General features: G+C 42.2%; 1 protein-coding gene across 10 annotated transcripts in view; it reads left to right on the forward strand.

Moving 5' to 3' along the window:
• The window catches only part of pbx3b (pre-B-cell leukemia homeobox 3b), a 58,250-nt gene that overhangs the window by 25,055 nt on the left and 5,362 nt on the right, over window positions 1-27,833 (forward strand). For 6 of the 10 annotated variants that reach the window (XM_046035983.1, XM_046035979.1, XM_046035981.1 and 3 more), the window contains 5 exons: window positions 19,876-20,117; window positions 21,100-21,290; window positions 22,299-22,434; window positions 23,246-23,275; window positions 27,646-27,811. In XM_046035983.1, the coding sequence (XP_045891939.1) occupies window positions 19,876-20,117; window positions 21,100-21,290; window positions 22,299-22,434; window positions 23,246-23,275; window positions 27,646-27,811 (765 nt within the window). The remainder of the gene's footprint in view (window positions 1-19,875; window positions 20,118-21,099; window positions 21,291-22,298; window positions 22,435-23,245; window positions 23,276-27,645; window positions 27,812-27,833) is intronic. The other 4 variants (XM_046035980.1, XM_046035982.1, XM_046035985.1 and 1 more) reach the window with 1 other exon arrangement.

A 27,833-nucleotide genomic window follows, 5' to 3' on the forward strand; every position in this document is an offset into this window, starting at 1 on the left:
AGCCCCCCCCCCCCCCCCTATTATTATTATTATTATTATTATAACAATAATATTATTATTGTTAAAGTTAATTAATGACTGTTGACTTAATCTTCTGGTTTCTGTTGTCTGAAACAGAGTGACTCTCATATTAAAAAACTCTGAATAGAAAACAACTCAACTTAGAATAAACCATACAGTGCTGAGAGTAATGTTTATGCACAATGGATTGCTCATTGCATTTTCATGACATAAATATAAAATGTATCATTATTAGTATTATTTTTGATTTGATTTTATATATATGTATGTGTGTGTATCATTTAATCCAGAATGGAAACACTGTCATGTATTGGCAATTAAGTTGACAACTTGGTCTTGATAGAGTAACTACAACATTTGACATCCAAAGGTAAATGAGACTTTCAGAGCCAGATGTCTCAAGCTGTCCAAATATTTTTCAAGCTGTACTGTGCTTTGAATATGTAAAGAAGGACAAGGGCTGGTGACAGAAATATCAGTTTCCTAGAGACACTTCTGCTATCCCCTCAGCACTACAACCCACACTTATCAGAGCCACAATTTATAGCTGCTGTGTGAAGTGTTCGCCTGCAACTCCCATCTTTGTATTTACACCAATTAGCACATAAACTCTAATTACCGAGATCAAGGCAGCCAGGAGTCCATAAATGCAAAGCGACACAGAGAACCAAGTCAGCTGACAGAGAGGGAAGGTGACAATAAATAGGGAAGTATCAATTAGGCATCAATGACGCGATGATATATGTGCTTGCTGGGAGGTGTCACACAGAGGGAGGTGGGAGTGTGAAATGTGTGGGGGCTGCAGGGTCCACAGAAAGTTGCACAGGCTGTGGGGTCTTGTAACTCACAAGCTGACACAGCGCAGTGACACGTTGACTGTACAACACGTTTCCATATTAACACCACGGCACAATCACAGCACTTCTCTTGTGTCTCAGTGAAAAGTAGTATTTATCACAGCACTGCACCGCTTATAAGGTAACAATTAACACATACTAATTTAAGGGGTATGTTGCACAGCCAAAAGCTATAAACGTTAGTTCAAAAAAAAAGAAAGAAATGAATACATTACAGCAAAGGGTCATGAAAGAGCCATCATAATTGTAGGACAGATTTGACAATTTAAACTTGTATTTAATTATGAGGACTGGAAAGTCAATCACAGACGGAGAAAATAGAGGCTTCTCATAATGACATGAAATGGATCATAGACCACGCTTGAACCCCAGGTTAATCCCAATAAATTGAACTTGATCAAAGAGTATAGCAGTAAAAAAGTATGGCTCTGCACATGAATCTAACAAACACATAAAATGGGACTGGCTCAGCTCTATAAATTAAACTCTGGCTGCAATAATGCTGATCAGGGAAAAATCTGCCAGCATTGGCTCAAGCCGCCTCTGTATGTCTGAAGCCTTGTTATCCCCTTGTCTTGATGTGGAATGGTGTTATCTGTTCCCCTCTCCTTGTGCAGTTTGGATTTTTTTTGCAGGATTGCTCAATGATGGATTTGCAAAGAGGCTGTTTACAAGACAGTGTAGAGCATTAAAGAGCTGCCAGAAGGTCCATTAACATAAATGTTTAAAGCAGTCGCACAAACTTATGTGCCCAAAATGAAGATTTTCCTGCATTAATCAGCCACATCTGCCTTTGGTCCAACAATTAGTCCCCTCTCACTCCCTCCAGCTCTCACTCAGGCCCCGACCACACTACTGCGTTTTCGAATTAAAACAGAGACCTTTTGCTACGTTTTAATTCTCCGTTTGTAAACTAAAACGGAGTAGTGTGGATGGGGCCTCAGTGACCAGTGTTGATAGAAAAACAAACATGGAGTAGCAGAGAGATGTGGGGCTCAGTGTCACTGCTGAGGCAGCAGCTTCTAGAGACCCCACCAGGATTCAGAAAATAATTGTCAGTCTTCTATATTATGATGGCATTTGTGGAGTTGCGGACCTGATGTGAAGCACCAGACAGTTTACTTCTTCTTTTTTCTCTCTCTATCAACACATGGCTCCACTGCTGATTTAAAGCCTTGTAAAAATGTCTCATTTTTTAAATACTGTTTGCATGCGGGCCCCTGGAAGACATTTCATACTCAGCAGATTTACATTACAGCCATTATTATGATTTTATGATGCTGAAGTCTTAACAACTATTTCCCCAAAATGCTTGGGAGTATTGGCAAATGTAAATATTTGCCTACACTATGTGTGAGTTTTTCTCCCACCAATGACCAGAACCTCTCAGACTCAGACTACACCGGTCGCTTTTTTTCTTTTTTTCAAAGACATAAAAGCTTCTCTGGGGGGAAGGGGTTAATGGCATGTTTCTCCTTGACCCAAAATCAATCTCTCAGGTTTAAGTGGACTTCCTAGAATTTAGAGAAACAATGAAAAATAAAGTGCCACATGAATAGATTTCCTACCAGTTTTCAGGGAATGACCTTAATCATGACAAGTTCTACTTGAGTTTCATGTACCTCACCTCTTTGCTGTGATAGCAGATTGTATTGTAGTAGATTAAAGTAGAATTAGCCTTTACTTTTCCTTATACCTTCCATTATTGTGTGTTTTCGACTTCACACTCATATTTTTATCATATTCCACATTTTTCTCTGTCTGCTTCATGTCTTGGACATCCTGGAAGCATTTTTGGAAGCAACCGAATGAAGCTGAGACTAATAAAGCATGTGAATTGATTCTTCCATCACCTGGATAGGCTGTTGATTTTGGGGAGAGTTATTGCTGTTTTCCTAAGTGTGGCGCGGAGATTTGCTGGAGGGCTGAGTGATCGATTCAGCAGCCTGGAGCATCCTAGTGTGTTTATACATGGCTTGTATGGCAGCTTTCATAAGACATTTACCCCATGATTTGCGATGAGCTTATGTGTGAATAATTAATGGCAATTAATCCTTAATTACAGTAATTAGGCAAGTCACAGGAAATTAGGCTGCAGCTGGAGAAGCCCGTGCCTAGCAAAGGGAGGACTGGGGCTGAGAGAACGTGCCATTTAGTGACAGTGGAGCCGTGGTACAATGATTGTATGGCAGGCCTGCACCAATGTGCTTGCTTGCCAGCAGAGATAAGACTGTAGGAAGACACAGATGCTGCAGGCTATTGAGCCTTTCATTGGTAAGCCAGGCCTGGAAAGCAATCACAGGCACAGAGAACCAACACAGCCAATAAAATCCACCTATAAAAGTCCCAGCAAGGTGACCTCTGACCTCAACATCACTTACATTTCTCGGTTTGTTCAAAATTGCATGCTAAGAGGTGGTGAACCACTTCAACAAGTTGTGACCGATGAGCTAACAGTAATTGGTTAATGCTACACATCCAGCTCCTTTTTTTCTCACTTTTATACAACTAGATTTACCACTTATTGGGGCCCCTGAGGCGGCAGACTTTAGCACCTAATGTGCTGTTAACACCAAGTTTATGAATCAGCTGTGGCTGGAAGGAGAGACAGTCCAAGAAATATTTATTTGTACCTCTAATAAAACAATTAGCCTGCTTAGAATTATTAAAGGAAACTAGAGCAGGCAGAGTTGTTTGGTTGCTGATTTCATTGTTTGGTAATGGTAGGAGAGATTAGGTGGATCTGTTCTGGGCAAAGAGGGAGCAGAAGAATGAGGATGGGGCTCTCTGTATCTCGCTCGGAACTCATTTGTGCTTTTCCATGCTTGCCTTGATGAATTTCCGCTTCTTTCTGCTCCTGTTGCTTTCAATTACACTCTTATTCACATTCCTAATTGATATGCCAGTCTCAGTAGATGAACCATGGACTTTTTACAGTCCATTTTTCTATTCTTAGACTAACGTTTCCCCATGACAAAATGGGACTATGGATATTGCAGATGTGAATATTTTTTCTTTTGTTTTCTTCAAACATTGTTTTTACAACATTATATTAATGTTTTGGCTTAATTTAAAACATTTAAATATCATTTTCTTTTAATCCATCAGACGTATTCTCTTATGGGTCCAGTGAAAGATTCTTTTTTGTAATTAATTTGTAACTTTTTGTGGGCCCTCTGCCGTTATGGGCTCCCACAGTTGTCACCTCCTTCCATGCATTACATACTTTTTTTCTTTTTTTCACCAAAGGACTTTTAAGCTAACAGGGAATGTAAGTGAGTTGAGGAGGCATCCAACTGTGATATTACATTAACCCATAGTGCTTGGCCATGTCTGTCAGTGACTGCAGAATAAAGAGAACATGCTCTGCTCTACTCTTTAGCCTTCAGAAGTGCTATTAGAAATAATGAGGATTTATAGTAAGATAAAAGACGCTCTCCTTGCTCCTGAGTTCTGAATTGCTGGCCGTATTCCATCACAAAAAGCTAAACCAAAAAGGCTCATTGGGGATGCATACACAAGCATAGTAATATGATTAGTGATTGCATTATATTATATTGCATTGCCTCTCATGTCTCTTGTATACGGAAACAAGCACCACATTTACCAGATACATTCAAAACCAGATATTGCCTTTTGTCATGATATGCACTCATGTAATAAAATCTTTAATCAGAGCTCAATGGGCATGTTATGTTGCTCAGCCATTCAATAAGCAACTGTACTGCTGTCACACTCAGAGACCCTTAGTTTCTTCTTTATGTTACCACACACGAGCAGGAAGCCACTGAGTGGCTTCCTGCTCGTGTGGTAACAGTACCTGAACACCAGCAAGGCTCCTCACTTGCAAGGGGAGATGCTGCTAACAGTGACAAGGTCAGCATGTTCTACAGGCCTTGCACATACATTCTTCACTATAAGTAATATAAATGAGGTTGTGTTAGCTGTAAACTCGCAGCATGTTGCCTGTAAGCTAAAGGGTAACTGCGCAAGAGCAACGCCCCCAAATCTTCTCCTGAGCAGGTCTGACTATACATGGGAGTCTGCAAAGTGAAAGATAGAGCCACCTGCTTGAATCGCATCAAGGTTTATACAGAATTAAGCAAATCACAGCGATTCACAGCGATCTATTTTTTGCCAAACTTGGTAAAATTGCAATGCTGAAAATATGCAATATACTCATTCAAATTTGTTGAGCGTACAGCTTTAAGTGAGAGCAGCAGAGTTTGTGTTGTTAGGGGTATTCTTGTATCTACAGTGGTGTTTACTCACATTGGCAATTAATTATTAATGCAGAAGCACTGAGAGGTTACAGCGATATGGTGCTCAGGCTTTCCAAGCACTGTCTATATATGAACAGTCAACATAGTGAGAGCTTCAAAGGGGCCCTCTGAAATGTTTCAGACTCTCATGGAGAAAGCTTATTACAGCTGAAATGTTTTCGTAGGAGCCCCAGATATTCTTTGTGAATGCTGGAAAATATGGGGTATTTTTGTTTGTCTCTATCAAGAGACATGTGAACAAAGAGACAGTCAGCATTTGCAGCTTACTTGGCGTGAGTATTGCAGTTCACAAGCGAGAACTTGTTTGTGCAAAAAAAAAATGTTTTGCGAAAAACTGTGAACATTTGACTTAGAGCAAAGATGCAGCATTCCATTTACCAGTCCAAGAATACTTCCAGTCCAAGAATATTCTTTTTTCTAATACAACACATGACATGTGCACAGTGCAAGGCTAATCAATTTTTCCCATTAATTTCAGAGATCATATGTCCAAGTAGACGCAGGCTGTGAGGGTTTTAATAATGAGTCCAGAGATAAACATCAATTGGCAATCTGCTCTTTTTGAGGCGTCTTTGTTGCCTGCAGAGCGCTCCTGATGACACCTCTGCGGATCTGCTAATGGAGGAGGACCTGTAAGGCTATCCCCTGGCCTTTGTCTGACCCCTTTGTGGAGCTGAATTCTTCAGATGTTTGCAGGATCAAGTCACTTAATCTGTAGCACAGACTAGGGCCAGAAAAAAAAGAGGACAGGGAGAGCACGGCAGAGAGGGAGGAGGGGGGAAGGGTAGCAGACAAGCGCTTCACTCTGTCTGAGGGCAGAGCATTCAGCGTGCTGGGTAAAGAACTGCAAATGTCTGCCTGTTCTGTTATGCACCATTGTTTCATACAGAGCTCGAAATAGACAGAAACAGTGTAGCAGGCGAGCTCTGGCAGGCAGTGCGTTTTATTACAGCTAGACCATAGACTTAGACATTAGTGAATATGGCTCATTAAATGGCATGGAATGTTACCATTTTACATAATTCCTCCTGTATCGTTGTTGTAAATGAAATCCTGTTTCTGTCTGTGACTGCACTCCAGTCACTCGACTACCATTACAGCTTTCCCATCAGACCCTAGCACTCCTTGAAAGCAGCTATCTATAATTTCAGGTCTGTGTCACACACAAAAAGCCTGCTCTACAACCCTAATGGTTTGGCGTTGTTGATGTGGAAAGGATACAGCGCAAATAGGAGGAACTCAGAAGAAATATTTGAAAATTAGGCAATGATGTATTCAGATGACAGGAGAGACTAGGGTGGGCAACATATATAAATAATGTATGTGTCAGAGCTCCTAAACATAAGCTGGAATTTGCTGCTGCACTTTTTGTTCTCAATCACCTTGATGAAACAATCCTGAAGCAATGGCTGCGTCAATGAGACCACTGACAAGCTGATTTTCCACCCCTGGCATGAGGCTGCTTTCTCCTCTTAATGTTCTCCGATAAAGTGTTGCACAGAAGTAAACTAGGAGAGCCTCCTCTCCTGACACATGTGACAGTATTTGCATCAATTATGCAGTCTGCGGCAGGAGGGAGCGGGAGAAAGGGGAGGAGATAGGAGAGAAAAGGGTTTGTGACAAGATGCAGAGGCAGAAATGAGAATTTCTCTTTAAAATGCATTCTTTAGAAAATAACATTCAAGATCATTTACATGAAAGCAGCTGCAGCGGTGAACTCGACAAAGCAGCAACAAAGTGTGTGGAGCGTTTTGACACTAAAGACTTCGGCAAACAGAGTACACTATAATGGAGAGTTCTTTGTCTCCTCTGTATTCACTGTACGATGAATATCTACTCTGAAGAGTCCTGGAGGAGACAGTGAAATGAGGAGAGAGACTGGGTTGAGTTCCTTATTGTTAAATTCAACCAAATAAGTTGGGTGTACAAGGCCAAATAAGACAAATAAACAGTCCTCTGCAAGAGCTGGACTTGGATTGACTCAGAGAACACACACTCTAAGTATAAAGATATTCCGTAAAACAAGAATCCAAATCCAGCAAGAAAAGAAAAAACACGTTTTTAAAGTGCTGTGCTTGAATTGCATTTGAAGATTTCCTTTTGTGCTTGCACAACAACAACAATTTTCAGAGATGTGTGTGTGACAAATAATATTAGCAAATCCATGAGTTTGCGATTACCTTAAAACCACGGTAGCAGAGCGAGATGCCTGCTTATTGGCAGGGGGGAATAACTTTTAAAGTGTGTCCCAGTTTCAGCAGACTCCAGCACAGCATTTTATGTCACTGTGTCCAACCCTATTTCACATCCTAGTTAAGTACACTTACAAATCTGCTGTGCCATGGTTTCTAACCTCTCATACACACGTGAATCCACACAAGCATGCATGCGCGCACACACACACACACTCACATCACTAGGCCTGTCACTGCCTTTTATCCATCGTCAACCTTCAGCTGTATGGTTTATCCGTAGTGACACTATAGCAAAGTGCTTGACTGCTTTTTGCCAACAGACTGCAACACTTTAACTGTACTTAGTCATGCATCATTATGGCAGACTCAAAGCGGTGTGTCTGGGAACGCCTGCAGATGGTGGAGGCTGAACCATTTGGAAAGGAAGCCTCTGTGACAATGATGCTTATTGCATGAGTAAGTGTGTATGGACACAGGAATGTATCTGTGCTGAATGGAGAAGAACACAGCGGTGTTAATAAAAGGGGTTGCTGGTGCTAATTCAACAGGCTTGAGAAAACATTCTCCGTTTGTGAGATATGATATATGAAATCTACATGCAAGTCTTTGTTAGAAGCATCCTTTTATGTGTGTATTGATCAGTCATTGTTTACTCCACAATCAATGCTGACTTTGTGAAATGCACCCTCCTCTCTGTTCTGCTATAGAGGTTTAACCCTCTTCGCATTGCATTCTCCTGCTTTGTTCTCCTCTTCAAACCTTCCTTCAGCTGAAAATGTGATAGCATTACTGTCACTTGTCACTTTCTCTTTATTTCAACAGATGACAAAGCTTTTACATTCAGTATTCTGCTCCACACATGGGTATTTTCAACAGATCTTGTCTGCTATTGCAAGATAAATGTTAACTTCATTCAATAGAAACCTCATTCAAGGTTCATTCAAAGCTGACTTCTTTATTCTTTAAGGAAATGAAGAAACCATTAGCGAAATATTCACTCACGGAGAAAGAGAATCTTATCTTTATTCCGCATGACCATGCAGAGCCACATTCCTTTTGACATCATTATGTAAAACCAATTTCTCTTTCATATCATTTCTGCTGTGCTGCATTACCACATCTATACACTCACTATTCTTTATTACAAAGTAGGTGGCCTAGAGGAAAATATATGCATTCGTTCCCTTTGGCATAAAATATGCATATAGGTGCCTCATTTCATCTCCAATCTGTGTTATTCCTTTAAAAATTCACCACTGCCTGCAGTCCCTCTTTAATATTTAATTTGACAACTTTTTAATCTGTCTTTATGTGATGATGAAGTAATCGTCAGATGTCACAAATGTGATTGAATTATACAATGGAACTGAAGTGACTCATAGGTTGTGGGCTTCATTATTTGTTTTGCTTCAGCTGTAACCTGAGCTTGAGGGAAAGAATATCCTTTCACACACTAATTTATCTTCCATTTTTATTCATCTTGTCTCGCAGCCCCCCGCGCACGCACACACACACACACACACAAAGGAGAACTATGTATAACATTCATACATCATTCATTCTTTGTTTACTAGCTTGTAGTTTGAAACATACTAGTAAAGACATTTATTTGGGTATCTATGCTACTTCACTTATTAGTGGGAGCCACAGAGCAATGATAACTACTCCCAGTCTTTTCTTTGCTCTTCTGATTTTTAATGATTACAGATTATCCATCATGCTATCTAAATAATTAGCAGGCATGTCTCAAGAACAAGCCACCGACAGATGCTCCAACAAGGTGAACATGGGTGCAGTGGTCTCCCCTGACCAGAAAAGAATCATTTGGAAAACAAAACAAATAGATAATGGGGCAAGTGAAATGAATGTTGCAGCAGATGAATGATCAGCTCCTGCTAACTCTATAGCAACACCTCTTTGGCAATCTGGCCATGTTGGGTCCCCACTGTGGAACAGCATGGCACTGGGAGCTGTGGTAGCCAGTCCCCCCATAGCCCCAGGCTACCTCTACCTTTGGTATGCTACTCAAGGTTAAAGGGATCCCAGTTGGGTGTTTAACAGTGGTGTGCTCGGATCCGTATGGCTTTTTTGTTTCCTTTTTTGACACTATCTGCACTGTGGAGAGTGAACCTGGAAAACTACACAGAACTGCTCATCTTTGGAGCCTTTTTACATCTACAATGTAGATTGTAGTTCACTATTCCAGCTGTGCCATTTCTATAGCAGACCTTTAAATCCCCACACCACTGTAATACTCTTATAAAGTAGCAGGGGTAAGTGATTTGAACCGTTTTACTGTGAAGATCTGCTGTTTGCCATACACGTGCGGCTTTTGCTGACATTCATTTTGAAACCACTCGGAGCACTTGCGACTCAGAGTAACAATGCTGAGGGAAAAGTGCCTGCTGAGCTCTACAGTGAATATACCTCTGACCCAGACCGAGGAAAGGGAGATTTATGAAATCCACATGTTTAATACATTTCATTTTGTCCAAGGGACTTGTATTGCTTACCACAGTATTTTAGGGTTGAAACATTCTGTATAGTCACAGCTTGTATTGTCTGAGGAGAATAAACCCTGTCCAGTTCTGGCTGCTGAAGATTTGTTTTATTGCACCTCCTTTTACACATCAGCCATGCACTGTCTGAGGTATTGCATTTTGTTTTGCTGAGGTGTTAGATATACACACCCTTAATCTTGAATGCATAATCCTTTGAAAATCCGCAACATAAATGAAAAAGATAACCCGTATATCAGTGTGGTGACAGAAAATGCGATAGCTAGGTAATTTAATAAAGGATTGACACCGGCCCCGGTGTGATATGGTGTGTGACCTCTGTGTATTCATTGTGTTGCATGGAGCAGGTGAGCCACTGCTTGTAGAGTAGTAGTTCTTCCCATTCTGAAACCCCATTCTGGGAGTGCAACATCTGTGGTGACAAACAGAATGCACCATATGGATTAAAGCGCAAGGAGGGTAGTCACTGAAATATTTGCTTTCCCAAAGTGTTGACACAGTATGAAAAAAGGAGAACCATGGCCTCGCTTTCCCGCTGTAATCAGGTAGCAGTTATCGCAGTGAAGTGTTTGCCTACATAATGGTGTTTCCATTTTGTGTGACTCTGTGTCATCGGCTTCCCATTTAGAGCAGAGGCAGGAAGGATCTGCTTTCTCATAAAGTAAGTGCCAGCCTACTGAGGTCTTAGTGCCGAGTGTTTGTTCTCTGAATCAACAAAAAGAAACAAACTGAGGAATCGAGTGGGAAAGAGAAGTCTTGTAAAAACATCATAACCGTGGTCAGTTGATGCTGTAGGAAGCATTTAGTTCATTTAACAGCTGACCACATCAAGTGATAAATACTCCTCCCAGGGAACGCTTGTTTTACATCTAAAGTGCACGTGAGTGTAATACTGACAGATATAGCTTGTGACGAGTGATAGTCAGAATGTATGAGCACCCATTATGCCGTCAACCTCTGGTGCCAGACTGAAAATAAGCAGTTCACCTCTGTTTTCAGTGCAGCAGACAGCACTGGCTTCTCCGCTGTATTTATTGACTTGTTTTACTAGCCTGAAACAGGGTGCTTTTATACGGGCCTGCTCAGTCTTAAGACTCTCCAGACATTTACATTATTCCTGACTGAGTTACACACATATAAAGGAGCACGTCTGCAGGCTAGGTTAGATATATGCTCTCTTTCCACCTATGCTTTTTTCTCTCTTACATTCATACACACTCATGCACTATTTTATTACCCCACCATTTTAGATATTGTTACACTGTACTTTTCTTCTATTACTGCTTCATATTCCCAACATTTAAATATTTTTTGGCTGTGCAGGTGTTTGCATTTAGGCTAATTAATTGTCTTTCTCTGTTGAAAATGTGTATAAGAACTATCATACTGTTTTTCAGGCTAGATAAATTATGTGTATTTAAATACTACATAAACCACCATTTTTTTTTTAGTTTATTTTGAAGCTGATTCACTAACATTAAAGCGTAGATTTCACGAGGCTCTAAAAATCATCTTTCGCTGACTAATCTGCACAACTGCAGCGGAAGATAATGAATGCAACACCAGAGTCACAGCAGACACTATGATCCCCCCCCCCCACCCAGCCTAAACCTCCAGCAGTATTTAGATGATATTTCATTTTAGAATAAACCTCTTTTCTCTCCCACTGTGAAGATATTGAACTCTTTCACACAGATGTCATCTTAACCAAAGCTTATTAAAAAGATGGACATCAAAGTTGTGGGTGCCCATTTATCTTATAGCACTCTAATTGGCCACCACAGGCAAGAGAACAACTAACTCCAAAATAGGAGGCGTCGAGTGGTTGGGCTAAAGAAGAGGATGTCTAAAGACCTCTCAGTGGATTCATTGCCAATAAATCCTCTAGAGGAAAAGCAGGGATTTTCTAAGGGGGTATGGAATTTCACAAATACATTATGAAATGCGACACGCTGAATTAACTAAACACTTATGGCCACAGGGTTTCGTTTCTTTGTTGTGGTTTTGGTTATTTTTTGTGGCTACATTGTCCTGCGCCTGACCTGCACCTTCAACGTTTGCTTGACATCAACCGTGAGGGTATACACTGTGAAAAGGTCATACAGCGCAGTAACCATGACTGAACTGAGATTTATTTTTGCTAACCCCATATAGTATACTGCATTGCTTTGAATTAACCATTCACCTCGATGAATGAAACAGTTTCTTTAGCCAGAGTCAGCGCTACTCGATCAAATGCCACACACAAGCCTGAGGTAAATAATGTATTATGTTTTCCACTCAAGTGGGCAATAAAAACACAAAAACAAAGTCATTAATTGCCCACATACAGTAACCAATTGCCATCAAGAGCCTGTGCTCTCATTAACCTGGCACCTAATTATCTGCCTCCAGTCTGAGTCCTGACAAGCCCCACCGTCTGAACCCTCAGCTTGGTTGTGTTGTGTTGTGTTGTGTCAGCACTCGCCAACCGCAGCCAAGGCACCATTAGGTACAGAGAAGACAAAAGCTTCTTGCAAAGGTTCCCTCTGCACATGCCACCACAATGTTCCTCCTGTTAATGCCTTCCCTTCCAATTAAATCTGCAACTGTTAATTATTGTAATTATGAGAATGAGCTCCCAGCTCAGTGCCCCCCTCCAACCCCTCCCTCACCGGTGTGTAGAGACGCTACGGGAGCTGTTGTGTTGCTTCAGTGGCGTCTTCTCTCTGCTCCAGTGAAGCCCTAGCAGGGAATTGGATGCGGAGGGGGACTTGGTACACATGACAGGGGTGACGTGAGGGAGATTGCACGGTTCATCTTGGATAACTGGGCGAGCAAGTCACTGCCAATGGCCATGCCTCCAGTCTAACTCATTAAATGGTGTGTAAAGTACATGCTGGGAATAATTAGCACCAAATAACCTTCTTTGCTACCTTGTTCGCAGGGTATCGCAACAACAAAAAAGGTGAAGTATCATCTTTAGGTGTACAATAAAACGATTCAGCTGGTCAAATGAAATGAGAGAGATGATATTCTCCCAGCAATCATTCACTCATTTACTTTGAAAACTAAACAGTTATTTCAATCCTCTCTTAGGGTAATGTGAAACTCTAGTCTTGCCATGTTCTTTGAGAGACACTTGCGATGGATCCAAAGTGATGTGTTGAGTATAAGGAGAGCTGAAAAAAAGTGGATGGCAGGCCGGCTGCCTGTTAAGTCTCTGTGTGTCTCAACATCCTCTTTGGCCTGCTTCTGTCACAAGTTGTTGTTTGGCCTGGACCTGATCTGCCCAGCCACTCTTTGCACTGCACTCTGCCGACCCAGCAGTAACATTAGGCTCAGGATGCTTGCAGAAACAGCGCTCTCATTCAGGGGGCATGCAACCTGAGACACTGGAGGTGGGTGTGTTTTTTGTGAGCTTTATCAGTCCTCACCAAGAGATGCTCTGAGAATCAACACGTCAATCGGAGTCTTATTCCATCATAATAACCTTAGTTGCCTTGTAGCAGTGTCCTTACACGCTAGCACAGCTAGCAAAAGACTCTGGCATTACAATTTAGAGCTGAATTCTCTTCTATAAAGACACTGAAGGAAAGAGCAGCTCCTTCTGCTTCAGGCAATGCAGCCTTTCGTGGATACACTGCAAAATCTAAATGATGGACTGTCAACTCTCTTGCAGAAATGCCACTGCAAAGAATAATCTCTCTGGCAGTGGATCATGGTTGGCTGTATGCTACCAATGCCGTTTCTTTGTTTATGCGCGCATGTAGCCTTCACACACTCACATGCAGACATGAAAGTATGCACATGCACAGATATGCACAAACACACACACACACACACACGTAATACAAAATCAAGAACACGTACACAAAATGCTGCAAGCCTATATCCTTTCAGAGAAATACAGAGAGTGTACAGAGAAATATATGGGATTAATAACTGGAATAGCATTATTTTTTCACCTCTAGCCTTTAAAATAATGCATGCTTGGCTTGGTGTCTGGATGAAATTTTGCCTGCGTATTTGCCTGGTTATCGGTGTGTACAAGACCTGCTGTGTGACCTGGTTTCATGCAATCTCCATCTTCTAATTAGGAGGCTGCAGAAAGGCTGGAACGAGAGGAGGAGTGATTAGTTGCCTTTGGGTATTTCATAAGTGGCTTTCAGTGCCACATTTGCATTATTTGCTTGGGGTCTGAATAACAAATCAGCCTACCTTTGCAGCAAATTGAGGCTAGCAGCTAGACCATCAATACATGAAATATAAAAATGAAACTGAAGAAAAGAAATAAGCATAACATGCTACCATAATATAGGGGGACAAAATTAAATATTGAAACACCGGATACAATAACATAGATTTAAATATACTTTGACTATTCTATTGAGTATATTTTCCTTCAAGCTCATCTTAAATATGGGACGTCTGCCTTAATAACACACGAGTGTCTCCGTGTTTGCGGCTCTTTCTGTGACTAGCAGACCATGTGAACCATGTGAGCCCTACGTTGGAGCCCCATGCTGTATGTGTCCTGTAGGGTCAGTCAGTGTGCTGATCTGTAGCGGAGGTCCTGTCCACTCATTTGGCCAGTCTCCCCAACCGCTGCGTGCAGCCGCCACCGCCAGGCCTGGTCAGCCATCACTACACTACTTGGCCGTTTGCCCATATCGAGTCTTAGAGGGCAGGAAACAAAGCGGGCACTCACACGTCCACATATAAGCACACATACACACACACATGATCACAGCGAGTGACAGTGGCTCTTGTTTACCCAGCCCTCCCACCCTCCCTCACTCTCCTTTCATCCTCTCCCTCTAGTCTGTCATGTTGTGTGTCACTTCCCACAAATGTCAGTGCCACCATGGGACAGTGATTAATTTTGGTGTGCTTGGCAAAATGTCTTCAAGATGTTTGTTTGGGTTGTCTTTTCCCACCCCCTTGCCCACCCCGCTCCCCGCATGTCTTGGAGTCGTGGGTCGAGAGTGGCAAGCCCCCTCCCCTTCCCCCCCTCGCCCCCGCTGTCACAGCCTCCTCCTCTTTTTTAGGAGGGGGGGAAGGGGGGCTGCTCATCATCATCAAGGGACAAAGGCTACCTGAACTGACAGAGATCTTCTTTTCTGACCGGAGCCACTTTTTCTCACCCCCCACCACCACCTCCATGCGCTGTCTGTTTAGTGTGTGCTGGTGGTGTATGAAAGGAGAAGTCTTGACCCAGCACTGAGGGGCTGTAACACTTCACTGTCAGCGCAGCTGATTAGCTTATCACTCACCGCACTGGGAGGAAATACATCATCATTCTAGACAGGGATTCCCCAGTTTAGGTTCTATGCCCTGCCTCCTTTTACCCTGTATTTAATCACCAGACTCTCTGTCCCCTCCAGTATTTCAGCCTCACCTCTAAAGCCAATCCTCAGTGGTTTGCAATAAGAACTTTCTTCCTTTCAGGTGTGTTTTTGGTAAAACCAGAACAGCTACATTATGTGTGTAAAAGTAGATTAGAGTTAGATACTCTTCATTGCAGACACATCTTTCTAAATGATCCCTTTCAGCTCGCTCAACAAAGAAAGTGAAACACAAAGTGGCAAATGTGCTTTGGCTTCCCCACTATGCAGTATCAGGTATGGTAATTACTCTGTCATTAACATTGGGAATAGTTAATGTGTATTAATGTGTTAATGGCATGTTAATTACTGTACATGCTAGAGAGAGCCCGCAGGCATTCTCTTAGATTCTTTGTGCCATGTGGATGTAGGCCAAGCTTAAAAAAGCCTTTAAGAACATCAATGAAAGAGGATCCTTATGTTTCATTTGTCAGAACAAAAGATTTTCAATGGTAATTTGATCCAGCTCCCCGCTTCTGGAGCTGAAAGTCACTGATCCAGGCGCCACGACAAAGGAGATGATATGAAGTCAAAGGAGACGTGGAACGCGGCTGTAGTGACACTGGCCTCTTTGTGAAATGGATACTCTAAGCCCTCTGTAGTCTCTAGTGTGTTGCTTTGGCAGCGGGTTTTAATAACACGGTGGATTAGAAGCCTTGGATCCTGAGTGCCAAGCCAGAGTTAAAGCTCACCTTGGATGAGCCTCAGTAACAGGCTAGATGCCACAGTCCTCCTCCTCCTCCTCCTCCTCCTCCTCCTCCTCCTCCTCCTCCTCCTCCTCCTCCTCCTCCTCCTCCTCCTCTGAGCCGCCTGCTCACACCGTCTACTCCGCGGCTTTAAGAGAGATGACCTTTGCAAATATTGACAGAAAATAAATTCTGTTTCGATTAGTTAGCTTTGGGAGACCTTTGCAGATCAATGCAATTAGATGAACAGAGTGTCGATATGTGGCCAGAGCTGTACACTAGAGGCACTGGGTAGGAGAGGAGCTGCAGGAGGTCAGGGTTACTTGTAATGAACAGGATGTTTTGGAAACAGTGGTGGAAGTAACAGAGTCACAGTGTGTGCCGTCAAACACAGTTAAACACACAGGCAAGACCACTTTACTGCAATGCACATTCTGCATGCAGCACAGAATACAGAACATTTTACCATCTCAGAAAAGTGTTGCAATTAATTAATGCAAAAAGAAATGAGTTATTGCAAAAAGATATATGACAAAACATTTCTGGCTTTATCTGCAAGAAGCGCTTCTCTTCTAGTGTATTGTCTGGCGTCTGACAGTCAGTCAGTGCAGCAGAATGAGGCAGTGAAGCCCAGAGCCACCCCTTCCCTCTTCAGCAGGCCACATTAACCCAGCAGGGCTCTGCCTTTATGGCTCTCCTGCTCACACTTCAGTGATGAGAGTAAACAAGCAGCGGGCCAAAGGTCAGCTAAGCCCACAGAATAAAAGAGGGCACAGGGGGAAAAGAGGTGGGAGGAAAGGAGAGCGGCCCGAGGCAGTGCTCAGATCACTGTCAGGGCTTCAAGCAGGGAATGATGTACGAGACTACAACCCAGAACCGGAAATGATTATAAACAGAGAACAGGGGAGAGTATATGAGAGAAAAGGGCCGCATTGTCTTTATCTGTCAAATTTGTTACTTCCTCGGATCTGATAGTGACGGTGAGACCTGTAAAAAATGAAAAGGAGAAACACCTCTGACTGATAGGGATGGATTAATCACAGTGTCTCCTTTTGTCTCAGTCACACAGGAGAAATGAGGAACAATCATAAAGGCAAGTGCTTTTTACGCAGCTACTCCACCTGTATTGTTGAATGACAAATGAGGCAGATTAAGGACATGTTACATTAATGTTACAATTTCTGATTGTTTTTTTTCCTTTTACATCATTAAATTGGTTCTGGTAATTAAGTGAGACAGCATTATCAGAGTTATGTGAAATATCTAGACCGTATATAGATTTTTCATTCTTAAGTTCCCGTTGCTCGCAGGCTTTACCAAGGTGACACGGCTCCCACACTTTCCCTTTGCACTGAGATTATTCCCACTTTGACTGTGGAGGTGGATTAGAGCTAAACTCGGGTGCCCAAACTTGTTTTAATACCCATATCATCAGACAAAAACAGGATAAGGATTTTAGCAGGCAAGCAGCATTGCACTGCTAGAATGTGACTGTGGCTTTGCAAGTTACTATACAGATTTGTCAACCACACAGCAAATTAAAGATATTATCTTGCTTGAGCCTATTTTGTGGAAGTTGTGTGATGAGGCTGAGCTTAGACAGTGAATTCACAATCTTTAGCTCCTCAAACAAAGAGAGACAGCGAGGTAGAGATACATTGCTCCTGTTTTTAAATTTTTATTTTTTTTCTGTGGGCTATGTTTTCTTTTTTCTTTTTTTTTTTAATTTTTTGTATTTATGTGCTTGAGACAGCTCTTCCCTCCCAACATGTGTGTTATGAATGGCCAGCCGTAGCTGCTGTGGCACAAATACACCCTGGTGGACTCCTGCAGGGCCGTCTGCTTCTCGGGCAGCACAGTAATCATTTTTATCCTGCTGATTTCCCAAATAGAAATGGACACGTATGATAAAAATGTCACGGCCACTCCACATGTCAGTGGACTAACAGGATTACATGTCACTTTCTAATGTCTCACTCTGTTTTCCTTTGCCGTGAATGGCCACATTATTGCACACAGGAACCTTGTGGTAATATATGGTAAGAGACTGGTAGCTGTTTATGGCCTGTGATTATTTAGTTTGAATGAAACCAGTGATTTATGCCCATTTAGCTGAAAAGCCCTGTAAATTCCCTCAGCTGCAGTTCCCCTGGATATAGAGTGAGTGGAGTAAAAGTGACAACTGGGTTTGGTGTGGAAATGTACGCTGCGTCCCAGAGTTATATTTAATATACCTGACATGAAAAACATGCCTACCTACTTACTACCACCCGCAGCACAAAAGAAAGTGCAGCCTGCTGAGCTTGTGTTGAATCAGAGATAGGGAGTAAATACTGAATTAGGAAAATATGAACTGTAGTGGCAGGCAAACCACCAGCTATTAGAGCATGTTGAGATATATAGCCAGGCATCTGGTCAGTCAACATTTGAATCATGTGCCGTTTTGTTTCATGCTGCACAAACTGGAATAGAAACAGTCGAGCCTGTCCAGAACGAGAGCTTTGGGTGGAGTTGTGCAGATGCAGTGTGATGTGGATGAGGGTTAGTGGAGCAGCGGCATATTGTCCACATGGATGGCTTGGCTCTGCAAGCCTGATGGAGCCTTGTCCAGCATCTCAATGTCTCCAACACAAATAGCCACATTCATCCACTCCTCTCAGGCCATTACACCTAAAAGACTCAAAGCCAGCCGATCCATAAATAGAGGCAAATTTGTTTTTCAGTGGCACTGCAGTCGAACACAGCACCAACAGAGATGAAAACAACAGAGGAGTGGCTACAATATATTTTTTTCCTAATTTGTTTTTATTCAGGAATGTGTTTATGAGGAAGATAGAAAGAAGAAAATTAGAGTTTTCTCTCTAGCATTTACTCCTGTGGATATTGTGCAGGGTCAGTTGGTCAAAGCATGGTAAAAGGGCTCCTCTGATTGCATGCCTACTGGCTGACACAATAGAGCCACTAATCTTCTTATTTAGAATCCAGAGGCTGGCCATATCTTAATGAAGCTGTAATGAGCTGTTGAAAATCCCTGAATTGCGGGAGGGATTATTGAATTGAAACAACTCTGGTAATCATAACGTTCGAGTAGCCACTCAGTATTTACTGCCCATTGAGCCACATTTTTATCCACTTATTAGAGTGGGTTGCTCGAGCTTGTTTTTGTTGACCTGCAGTGGGGCTTTTTGTGTGTTTATTCTTTGTAAAGCCTGGCATTGTTGAATTGCCAAAGCATCAAGGTGTGCATGCATCTGCTGGGTGATTAGGACTCGCTGACAGACCGACAGAACACCAGACAGACAGAAAACCAGAGGAAATAAACAGCAGGGTCTGACAGCAAAAACACGATTCAGGAATGAGCACTTTACATAAAATTGACTCTACTTATTTTGCCATATGTAGTGTTTTATTTCACCAGCACATTTTTATTACTTCTTGGAATATTGCAAAATCAGGATTGTAAAATAATATGAGATTCAATCCTTATGAGCAAATAGAAATGAGGAAAACAGTAGTTACTTTTTGGAGTTCCCAGCATTCGCTGTGTCTACTGCAGAGACACTCACTAGAGGTATAGTTTTCTGTTTAGCATCCTTTCAGAGAGTAGAAGTGCCACTTCACCATTGAGCATTTGTCAGTTTATGGATGTTGCTGTCATGTCAGCCTTCTCGTACACACAGTGTGCAGCGCAGTGTGTAAATAAAAGAGAACAGGCATAGACATAGGCGACAGGAACACAACACATTCACAGGAGGCACCCGGTTCATACCTGCAGGGGAAACATCACACTACAGCAGACTATGCAGAGATAATGCTTTTAATTGCACTTAACATTTAAGTCTGGACCTATTTGATCTAGTTAATTTTCGATTGTTAGTATTATTTTTTCCAGTCATGTCCCTGGATGGCATTACCTGACCCTCTGTACTTGTTTGTGTGCTGCTACAGGTCTCAGCATCCGTGGTGCCCAGGAGGAAGACCCCCCAGACCCCCAGCTCATGCGTTTAGACAACATGTTGCTGGCAGAGGGCGTGGCGGGACCAGAGAAAGGTGGCGGATCTGCTGCCGCAGCCGCAGCAGCTGCGGCATCTGGCGGGGCGGGTGACAACTCCATCGAACATTCCGACTACAGAGCCAAACTCACCCAGATCAGACAGATCTACCACACAGAGCTAGAGAAATATGAACAGGTAAGGAATCTTTGCAATTCCAAGGTTAAAAAGATTTTTTGCTTGAAATACCACACCTCTTTATGCACCTCTACGTCCAAGAAAAGGAGAAAAACATACATTTTGTTATTTATTCACTATCAAAATGTTTAAATAACTATGTGGCTACAAGCTATTTGAAATTCCTATTGAGTTGTACTTCATACTTCACATCACTTCAGAACACCCTGAACAGCTTATTCCCTGCATTAGCAAGAAAATTGCAGAGCACATGCATGATAGGGGGAGAATATGTTATCAGATTGTAAAAAATTGCAGTATTATTCACTGTGTTGCAGTTGATTATAGAGATCCAAAGGAGTTCCTTAGTCATCTGTGCTAAGTGAAGGTATGATCAGCTACTTCACCTAGCACTTTGAGCCTGCCATTAAACACAGAGGCATTATGGGCAAAAATAGAAGGTGTAACAGTGATGCCTCAGCAAGCCAGTGAGGTAAATTAGACTAATTTACTCCGTGCTCTACGAGAGAGGAGGTGGGTATGCGGGGGCACACAACACTTTGCCTGGAGTAAATGCATCTTTCTTAAGGGTGTTTCCAGGTTTTAATTATCTAAATGTAAATACTTAACGAATTTTACTCAGAGTAATGAGCTAAAGTGTGCACTACGTAAATGAGTTATTCTAATTAATCATGTATGAACTACTGGTTTAACGAAAAGCTGTTTAAATTCGCTCTGCATTAGGGCCATGCCAAATTGCAAATCTGCATTTATATTCAAAGATGACTTCACCTCGTATGTCATCAAAGTAATGCATAAACATTGCACTCTGTTGATGCTTTTAACAAAAAAGAGCTCACATGTAATGAACTCATTTCCTATATGAAAAATATATACAACTTTAGATTAACAGTCAAGGAGCTTTTGTAAGTTGTAGAAAGCTCACCGCTGTGACTTGAGAAATTTACGGAACTGACACTTTTGTCTCTCTGTCTCTTGGCAGGCATGTAACGAATTCACTACCCATGTGATGAACCTGCTGAGGGAACAGTCTCGCACACGGCCCATCTCTCCCAAAGAGATTGAGCGCATGGTGGGAATCATCCACCGCAAGTTCAGCTCTATCCAGATGCAACTGAAACAAAGCACCTGTGAGGCTGTCATGATCCTGCGCTCCAGATTCCTTGATGCCAGGTCAGTGGATCGTGTGAGTGTAGTGTATACATAAATGTGTGTGTGTGTATATGGTATCTGGAAACCTATTTTGCTTCCGTATGACCCATATAAGCAAATCCAGTGGGCGAGGTCATTTTTAGACTGTGCAAGTCGGAAGTTTGTTTTTACTCTCACTTTTCTGGCACAGCACACAGTATGAGCACTAAGAGATGCATGACTTTAATTGTGTCCATGTTCCATGCATTATCCATTTTCAAGACAATCATGCCCCCACACCTGAGAGCAGTTAAGACCAAATGAAATGGGGGCCGAGTCGTGTAATGGATGGAGGGGAGGTCATCAGCAGGTGTTGTGGATTACTCTAAATACTAACAGTGTGATGCAATATAGAGCTTTGCGCAGAGCGGCACAAGTTCGGGCCAAACAAGCCAAGTGGAAGCACATTTGCTGCCCACTGCCTGTGTGAAGCACGGGAAACAAGGCAAAATAAGCAAATGCTCAACAACATGATAAGTAGTGCCCTTGGGAGAGAAGGGGACCCAGATCTAGTTAGAGTTTGCTTGTTTCTGCTGGAGATCCCTGGGGCTGTGGCACTTCAGGAACAATGCTCAACTGTGCATGCCGTGATTTCTATAATGTACCGAGATGCACTCCGACTGGGCTTTGCGCTCCATCACAAAGCCCACCCATCCGCTGCACTAAACTCTACACATTACACGCTTGGACTGGAGATTGGAGACCAACAGACCAAATTAAACATTGTATGTGTTTTGTGTCTGTGTGTGTGTTTATTTGTGTGTGTGTGTGTGTGTGCACTTGTCAGTTTGTTGGTTGGAGTCTGGTCTTCTGTGTGTTCGAGCAGGACACGATATTCTGCTCCTGAGGGCCCTTAGAGCCCATTCCTCATTATTTTCACCATTTATGTGTGAGATTGATTGTGCAATTTGTGCGATCCAAATGGATGAGTTAATGCTGGTCCCACTAATAGGCTTGCTCGCCCTTTCTCTCATTTTGCTCCCCACTCAGGCGGAAAAGGAGAAACTTCAGCAAGCAGGCGACGGAAATTTTGAACGAATATTTCTACTCGCACCTCAGCAACCCTTATCCGAGCGAGGAGGCTAAAGAGGAGCTGGCCAAGAAGTGCAGCATCACAGTTTCCCAGGTGGGTAGTGCTCATCTAACAGTAGCTGGTGGGTAATCAGGGTGGGAAAGGCTAAAGCCTAGAGGGATAGTTACCGTAGGTCACACCACCAAGACACAATGTCCTTAGCTAACCTTGACATTGTGGCTGCCTAATGATGCTTCAGTCAAGGCTGGTCCCAGTCAGTCAGAGCAGGGGCCACAGGGAGGGGAGGCCTATATCATCTTGGCCTCAATCAAAGCACTATGCTGTCCTTCCTTAGTCGCCCCAACGCTGGGTCCCCTGCCATTTTTCCCTCTCATTCCCATCTACCATTTGTGCTCTCTCTGTTGCCTGGTCAGTCGCTCAGGTCATAAGCTGGGAAGAAAAATGGCATCATCCATTACTGTTAAGAAAAGCAGTTAAAGTCTGGTGCTTCAAAACACTGGATCATACTGGGTACTTATTTGTATGTTTGCTGTTCAAGTGAACTTGCAGGACTCTGCTAATTCACAATTATATTTTTGACTTAAAAATGCAACTTTCACACTTTATATATAGCATAGCCTCCTTGTTGGGTAAACCTGAAGGCAATATCTCTCACACCTAACCCCCACATCCCAAGTATTATGATCCTATGCTCTCTTTTTCTGCTATGATTGTGACTACTATCTAGATTTTTTGATACTCTATTGTTCTATGGTTGTCCTCATGAGACACAATATCAGAAACACATGAATCTTTATAATAATCTGCAGTGTTTTTTCTGTGTGGGGAGGGGGTGTTGAGGGGTATATTGAGTGTAGTCATGAAGAGTCAGATACTGTAAAAGCCCATTCTTTTTTGCCTTCAGGGGGTGGGAAGCACCATCACAGTATCACAGGTATGTCATAACTTCTCCTGATCCACTGTTTTCATTTTTTGTACCTCCTTTGTTTATGTATGTAATAGCCTCACAGTTTTCCACTGCACAGAACCTCCCTCCCTCACACTACTGGATCAATGCTAATGTTATCATAAATAACAGTATTTCAAGTTTGAATTTACATTTTAAAAAGAGTGGATAAGAATTTTCAGCATTTACATCCCACTTTAAGTCACACAAGAACAAACTATTTTTGATTGATTTATGTTTTTAAGCTACACCCATGTTATCACCATATTGTGTGTACAAATGTGTCACATGAAATTTTACTTTTTGGCTATTGTTTACCACATTTTTTGTTTGTTGTAGAGCGTCGAATAATTGTATGGTCTTTTGAATTTTTCCAACTGCGCTCGGAGTTTATTAAAGCCCCCCACCCACCTACCCCGCAATCAGTGTGCTTTATAGCCGTTAAAGAAATGGCCACCAACCCTCGCAAATGGAGCTCTACTCAGTTTTCTGAGTGCCTCGAAAAACATTCCACCGTACCAGTTCCCATGAGAACAAATCAGTCTGTGCAGAAATTAGAGGGCTTTTAAAAATTCACTTGAACTCATCTCAGGCCCCATTAGTGGCGTACTCCTCGACAAGCGAAGGCCGCGGCAGACATTCTTATTGACTTATTCTTAGTGCTTTGCCTCATTTTAAGTGAGTAACAAAGTCGGAGGCTCGACATGATGCCAAGTGCAGCGTAAGTGTGTTATCTCTCACTGTGCCGCGGCCTTTCAGAGTCACAAACCGCTCACTGTGGCTACTCTAAGGGCTTGGCTAAGTCATTTTTCAACCACCCACAAAAATACTTTTTTGCAGGCTTTGTTAATTGCACAAGCTATTCATTAAGTAAAAATCATCTGTCGTGAATGGTATGCCAATATCAGTCTGCAGCTTTCCTCAATACATCATGGATGACGAAACACCCTGCATCGTTTTAGCAGGGATCATTTAAAATGCATGTCATCTTCCCTGAGAGCAAAGTCTCTTTACCCTCAGGAGATTCCTGCTGTTTAAATCCAGTGTTGTATTTATATTTAAATGATGTGTTAGTAATGAACTAACAAAATACATTATCTGTCAATTCTCCTGATTTGATTAACACTGAGGCCCCATTCACACTACTGCCATTTTCTAATTAAAACGGAGACCTTTTGCTACGTTTGCACCAGACTACAACGATGAAAACGAAGACCTAAAACAGAGAAGTTTGGAAACGCTGCCAACCGGAGGGCTTTTTAGTGAAGAGGGGCCAAAACGGAGGACTTTAGAAACGATGACGCAGCCGCTCACACTCGGCTCTCTGATTGGGTCTTGCAAAGCAGAAACACGATGCTGCTGACCGGGTTTTTGACATCATATTTTTATTAAAATATTCTGTACCGTGCAAATAACACTCATCTGCCTACACATGTACTGTGCATGTCGGCGTTTACTTTGCAACAACTCCCAGTCTGTTTTCTGACGCCACACTCCCGTGTTGCGTCAGCATGCCCAGTGCACCTGAATGTTTCCTAGCTGTGCGTTTTCAGTCGTTTTAATGTAGATGGAGATCAACTCCAAAACGCAGCGCACCTCCCAACTCCACAAACGCTGTTGTGGACGGAGATCGTATTCGTTTTAATTCTCCGTTTGTAAACTAAAACGGAGTAGTGTGGATGGGGCCTGAATCCTGCTTGTTGATAGAAATAATCTCATGTACAATGAGCTATTGACATTGTTACAATTGCCTAAGTGGTTGTCTAAATGCAGGATGCCGTCTTATTCCCTCTGTTACTCTGCATATCCTGTATTGGGCTCCTGAATAAAGGCATGGGATTGGACGTCTGTGGTTTGTGTCAAGGTTTACGGAGGCTATATTTGATATAATCTGTGTCAATGGTTCAGTATTTAAGGCAAAGACTCCTTTACATTGCTTACATTTTTCTTCCGAGTGACAGGTTTCAATATTTCAGATCATAGTGAATTTAGAGAAGCTAACACTTGAGTTCTTATACATTATTAATGTGGCCTGTATAATTGATGGTATCACAGCCAGTGAGACCACCTTTGTATTTGTATTTAAGGCTTAGAGCATTGTAACCTCAGATGTATTGAGATCATAGACTGATCATGCATTGCCTTACATTGACTAGGGAGCAGTATTGACTTGAAATAGGGTGAAATAGTTTGAATTATTAACTACAGCTCCACTGCCTCTCTAGTGGGCAGCAATGAAGGCAGCGGTATCGTGTTCTTGCAAGGAGTCTGCATGGTCATTATACAATCGCTGCCTTTGAGGCTGCTGATGTCAGGTAATTCAATCTCACAACCTGGTTCTCACCACACATAGGAGTCAATTGAATGCATGGCCTGCCACAAGATAAAAGGGAATTAGTTGTGTAGATTGGGTTGTGCTCCACACCTTACAGTGCCGTGCATTTGTTCAATATTTAGCTGAACCCGAGAATCACTAAAGCCAGAGTTCAGTGGGCAGGAGAGAAATGTGTGTGTAGAACGGAGAAGGGTGGTGTAACGTCCAGAGGATTTGATGCCAGCACTGCTGAATCTGTCCAGCTTGTAACACCATATAGTGGTAGAACACAGACATAACCCATTTTATCATAAATGACAAAAGCAAGTTGTACAAGCAAAAGTAATTAAAGTTTATGTTTTGACTTTTACTAACTTATAAAACTGTAGAATTAGCATGGATCACTGCCATATTGATGTATGGTAAAAGTAACTGCCGTATATCCTCAACTGTCAACTTTCAGACAAATATGTCTTGTGCAAAAACCACAGCTGACATTTTAATATATTTAGTTCCGTTTAATAAACTGTTTGCATGAACATTTTGTTAAATTAACCAGACTGATGAGCTTTAGAAAACATTTTCTATGATTTCCAGGGGTTTGTGGGCATTTTGTGAGCTGTCTAAAAGAGCGAGAATATTGCATCGTCTTTGGCTCTACAATCCACCATAAGCAGGTTAAGTAAAAAGGATGATGGCCAGGGCTTTCATTGCTTCCAATTAAACCTTGCTTGTTAGTTTAACCTCTAGGTAAACCCATCAAACAATTGATGTCAAGGAAACCCTGCCAACAGAGGGCCTCGCCTGAATGGTCATTAATTTTAATTGCCTAGATATTAAAGATTTAGAGCACAGAGACGTGCAGGATAGAAATGATCTGATGTCCTGCAAATCCAGTCAGTTTTTACGCCACAGCATTGGCGGGCTGCTGGGGATATTAAAATTTAAGCACATGGGTGGAAATTAAATAAAGCGTCATTAGGGGCAGCTGCTCTTTGGCTGGTCCAGCCGTGGGCTGCAGGGCCTGAGAGGGGGGCAGCAGCACAACGACAAGACACTCTAATTTATAGAACCATTAAAAACAAGCATCATCTCATTATTATTCCACTGTTATTGCAGAGCCAGCATTCATACATAAGGTTCAGCCCTCATACAACTTTTGAGTGTCTGGTTCTAAATCTAAATATACCCAGTTTCAGACATTAATTATAACTCAATACTTCCTTGTGCCTTTAGAGTTCCATTTTACTTCAACACATCAATTAACACTGACTGCCCTGGTAATCTGTGTTTACTGCTTCACACGTCTGCAGGTCTTTACCCTCTAACTCTTGTTTCTGATAATTATAAACAAAAGTTACTTCCCAAATCCCTGAATGCACATGCATGTGCGCACACACACACAGACACACACACAGATGTTTTATTGCTGTATTAATGTTTTCTTATTTACAAAATAAAAGCACTTAACTACAGCCAATCAGGCCAGCAATTAATTATATTTATTAGATGATTAGATTATGAGGTGCTTTGCATGCTTAATTTGACATGCAGCCTTACATGTAAAAAACAATACAGCTGTATTTACTTTGGCCTATAATATTTAATCACATAAGTTATTGTACTCATGTATTTAGATAAGGTGTCAATCATCTAGACTCACTGATTCTTAGGATAACGAATGAACATTCATATATTTCACTGAGGGATTTGTATCTTTAACAAACAGCCCTGATATGAGAAATATATACAGTATAATACATTGACTTTAGTGTATGTGCAATGGGATCCCCTTGTGTTTTAGTTTTGTCAGGAGACAGATCTGAGAGCATGTCATGCTCCCATCCATGAGAAGACACAAGTGGCTCCTGATTATGGCTTAATTAGCTTGTGTACCCGGCGGACATTACTGCAGGGGCTGGGAATTGGGTACTTGATGGACCCAAACATGACATCTTGAAACAATCACACTGCTCAGTGCACGGTGCTGTGGCTGCTTGACGTCTGACTTCTCTGCTCCTGCTCCTTCTGCTCTCCCACACAGGTATCCAACTGGTTTGGCAACAAAAGGATCCGGTACAAGAAAAATATCGGCAAGTTTCAGGAAGAAGCCAACCTGTATGCCGCCAAGACTGCTGTAAATGCAGCACACGCTGCAGCCGCTGCAGTGCAGAACAGCCAGGCCAACTCCCCTACCACACCTAACTCCGGTAGGCACTCCTGCATATAGAA

This window comes from Micropterus dolomieu, linkage group LG21 (genome assembly GCF_021292245.1).
Source record: "Micropterus dolomieu isolate WLL.071019.BEF.003 ecotype Adirondacks linkage group LG21, ASM2129224v1, whole genome shotgun sequence".
Lineage (NCBI taxonomy): Eukaryota > Metazoa > Chordata > Actinopteri > Centrarchiformes > Centrarchidae > Micropterus > Micropterus dolomieu.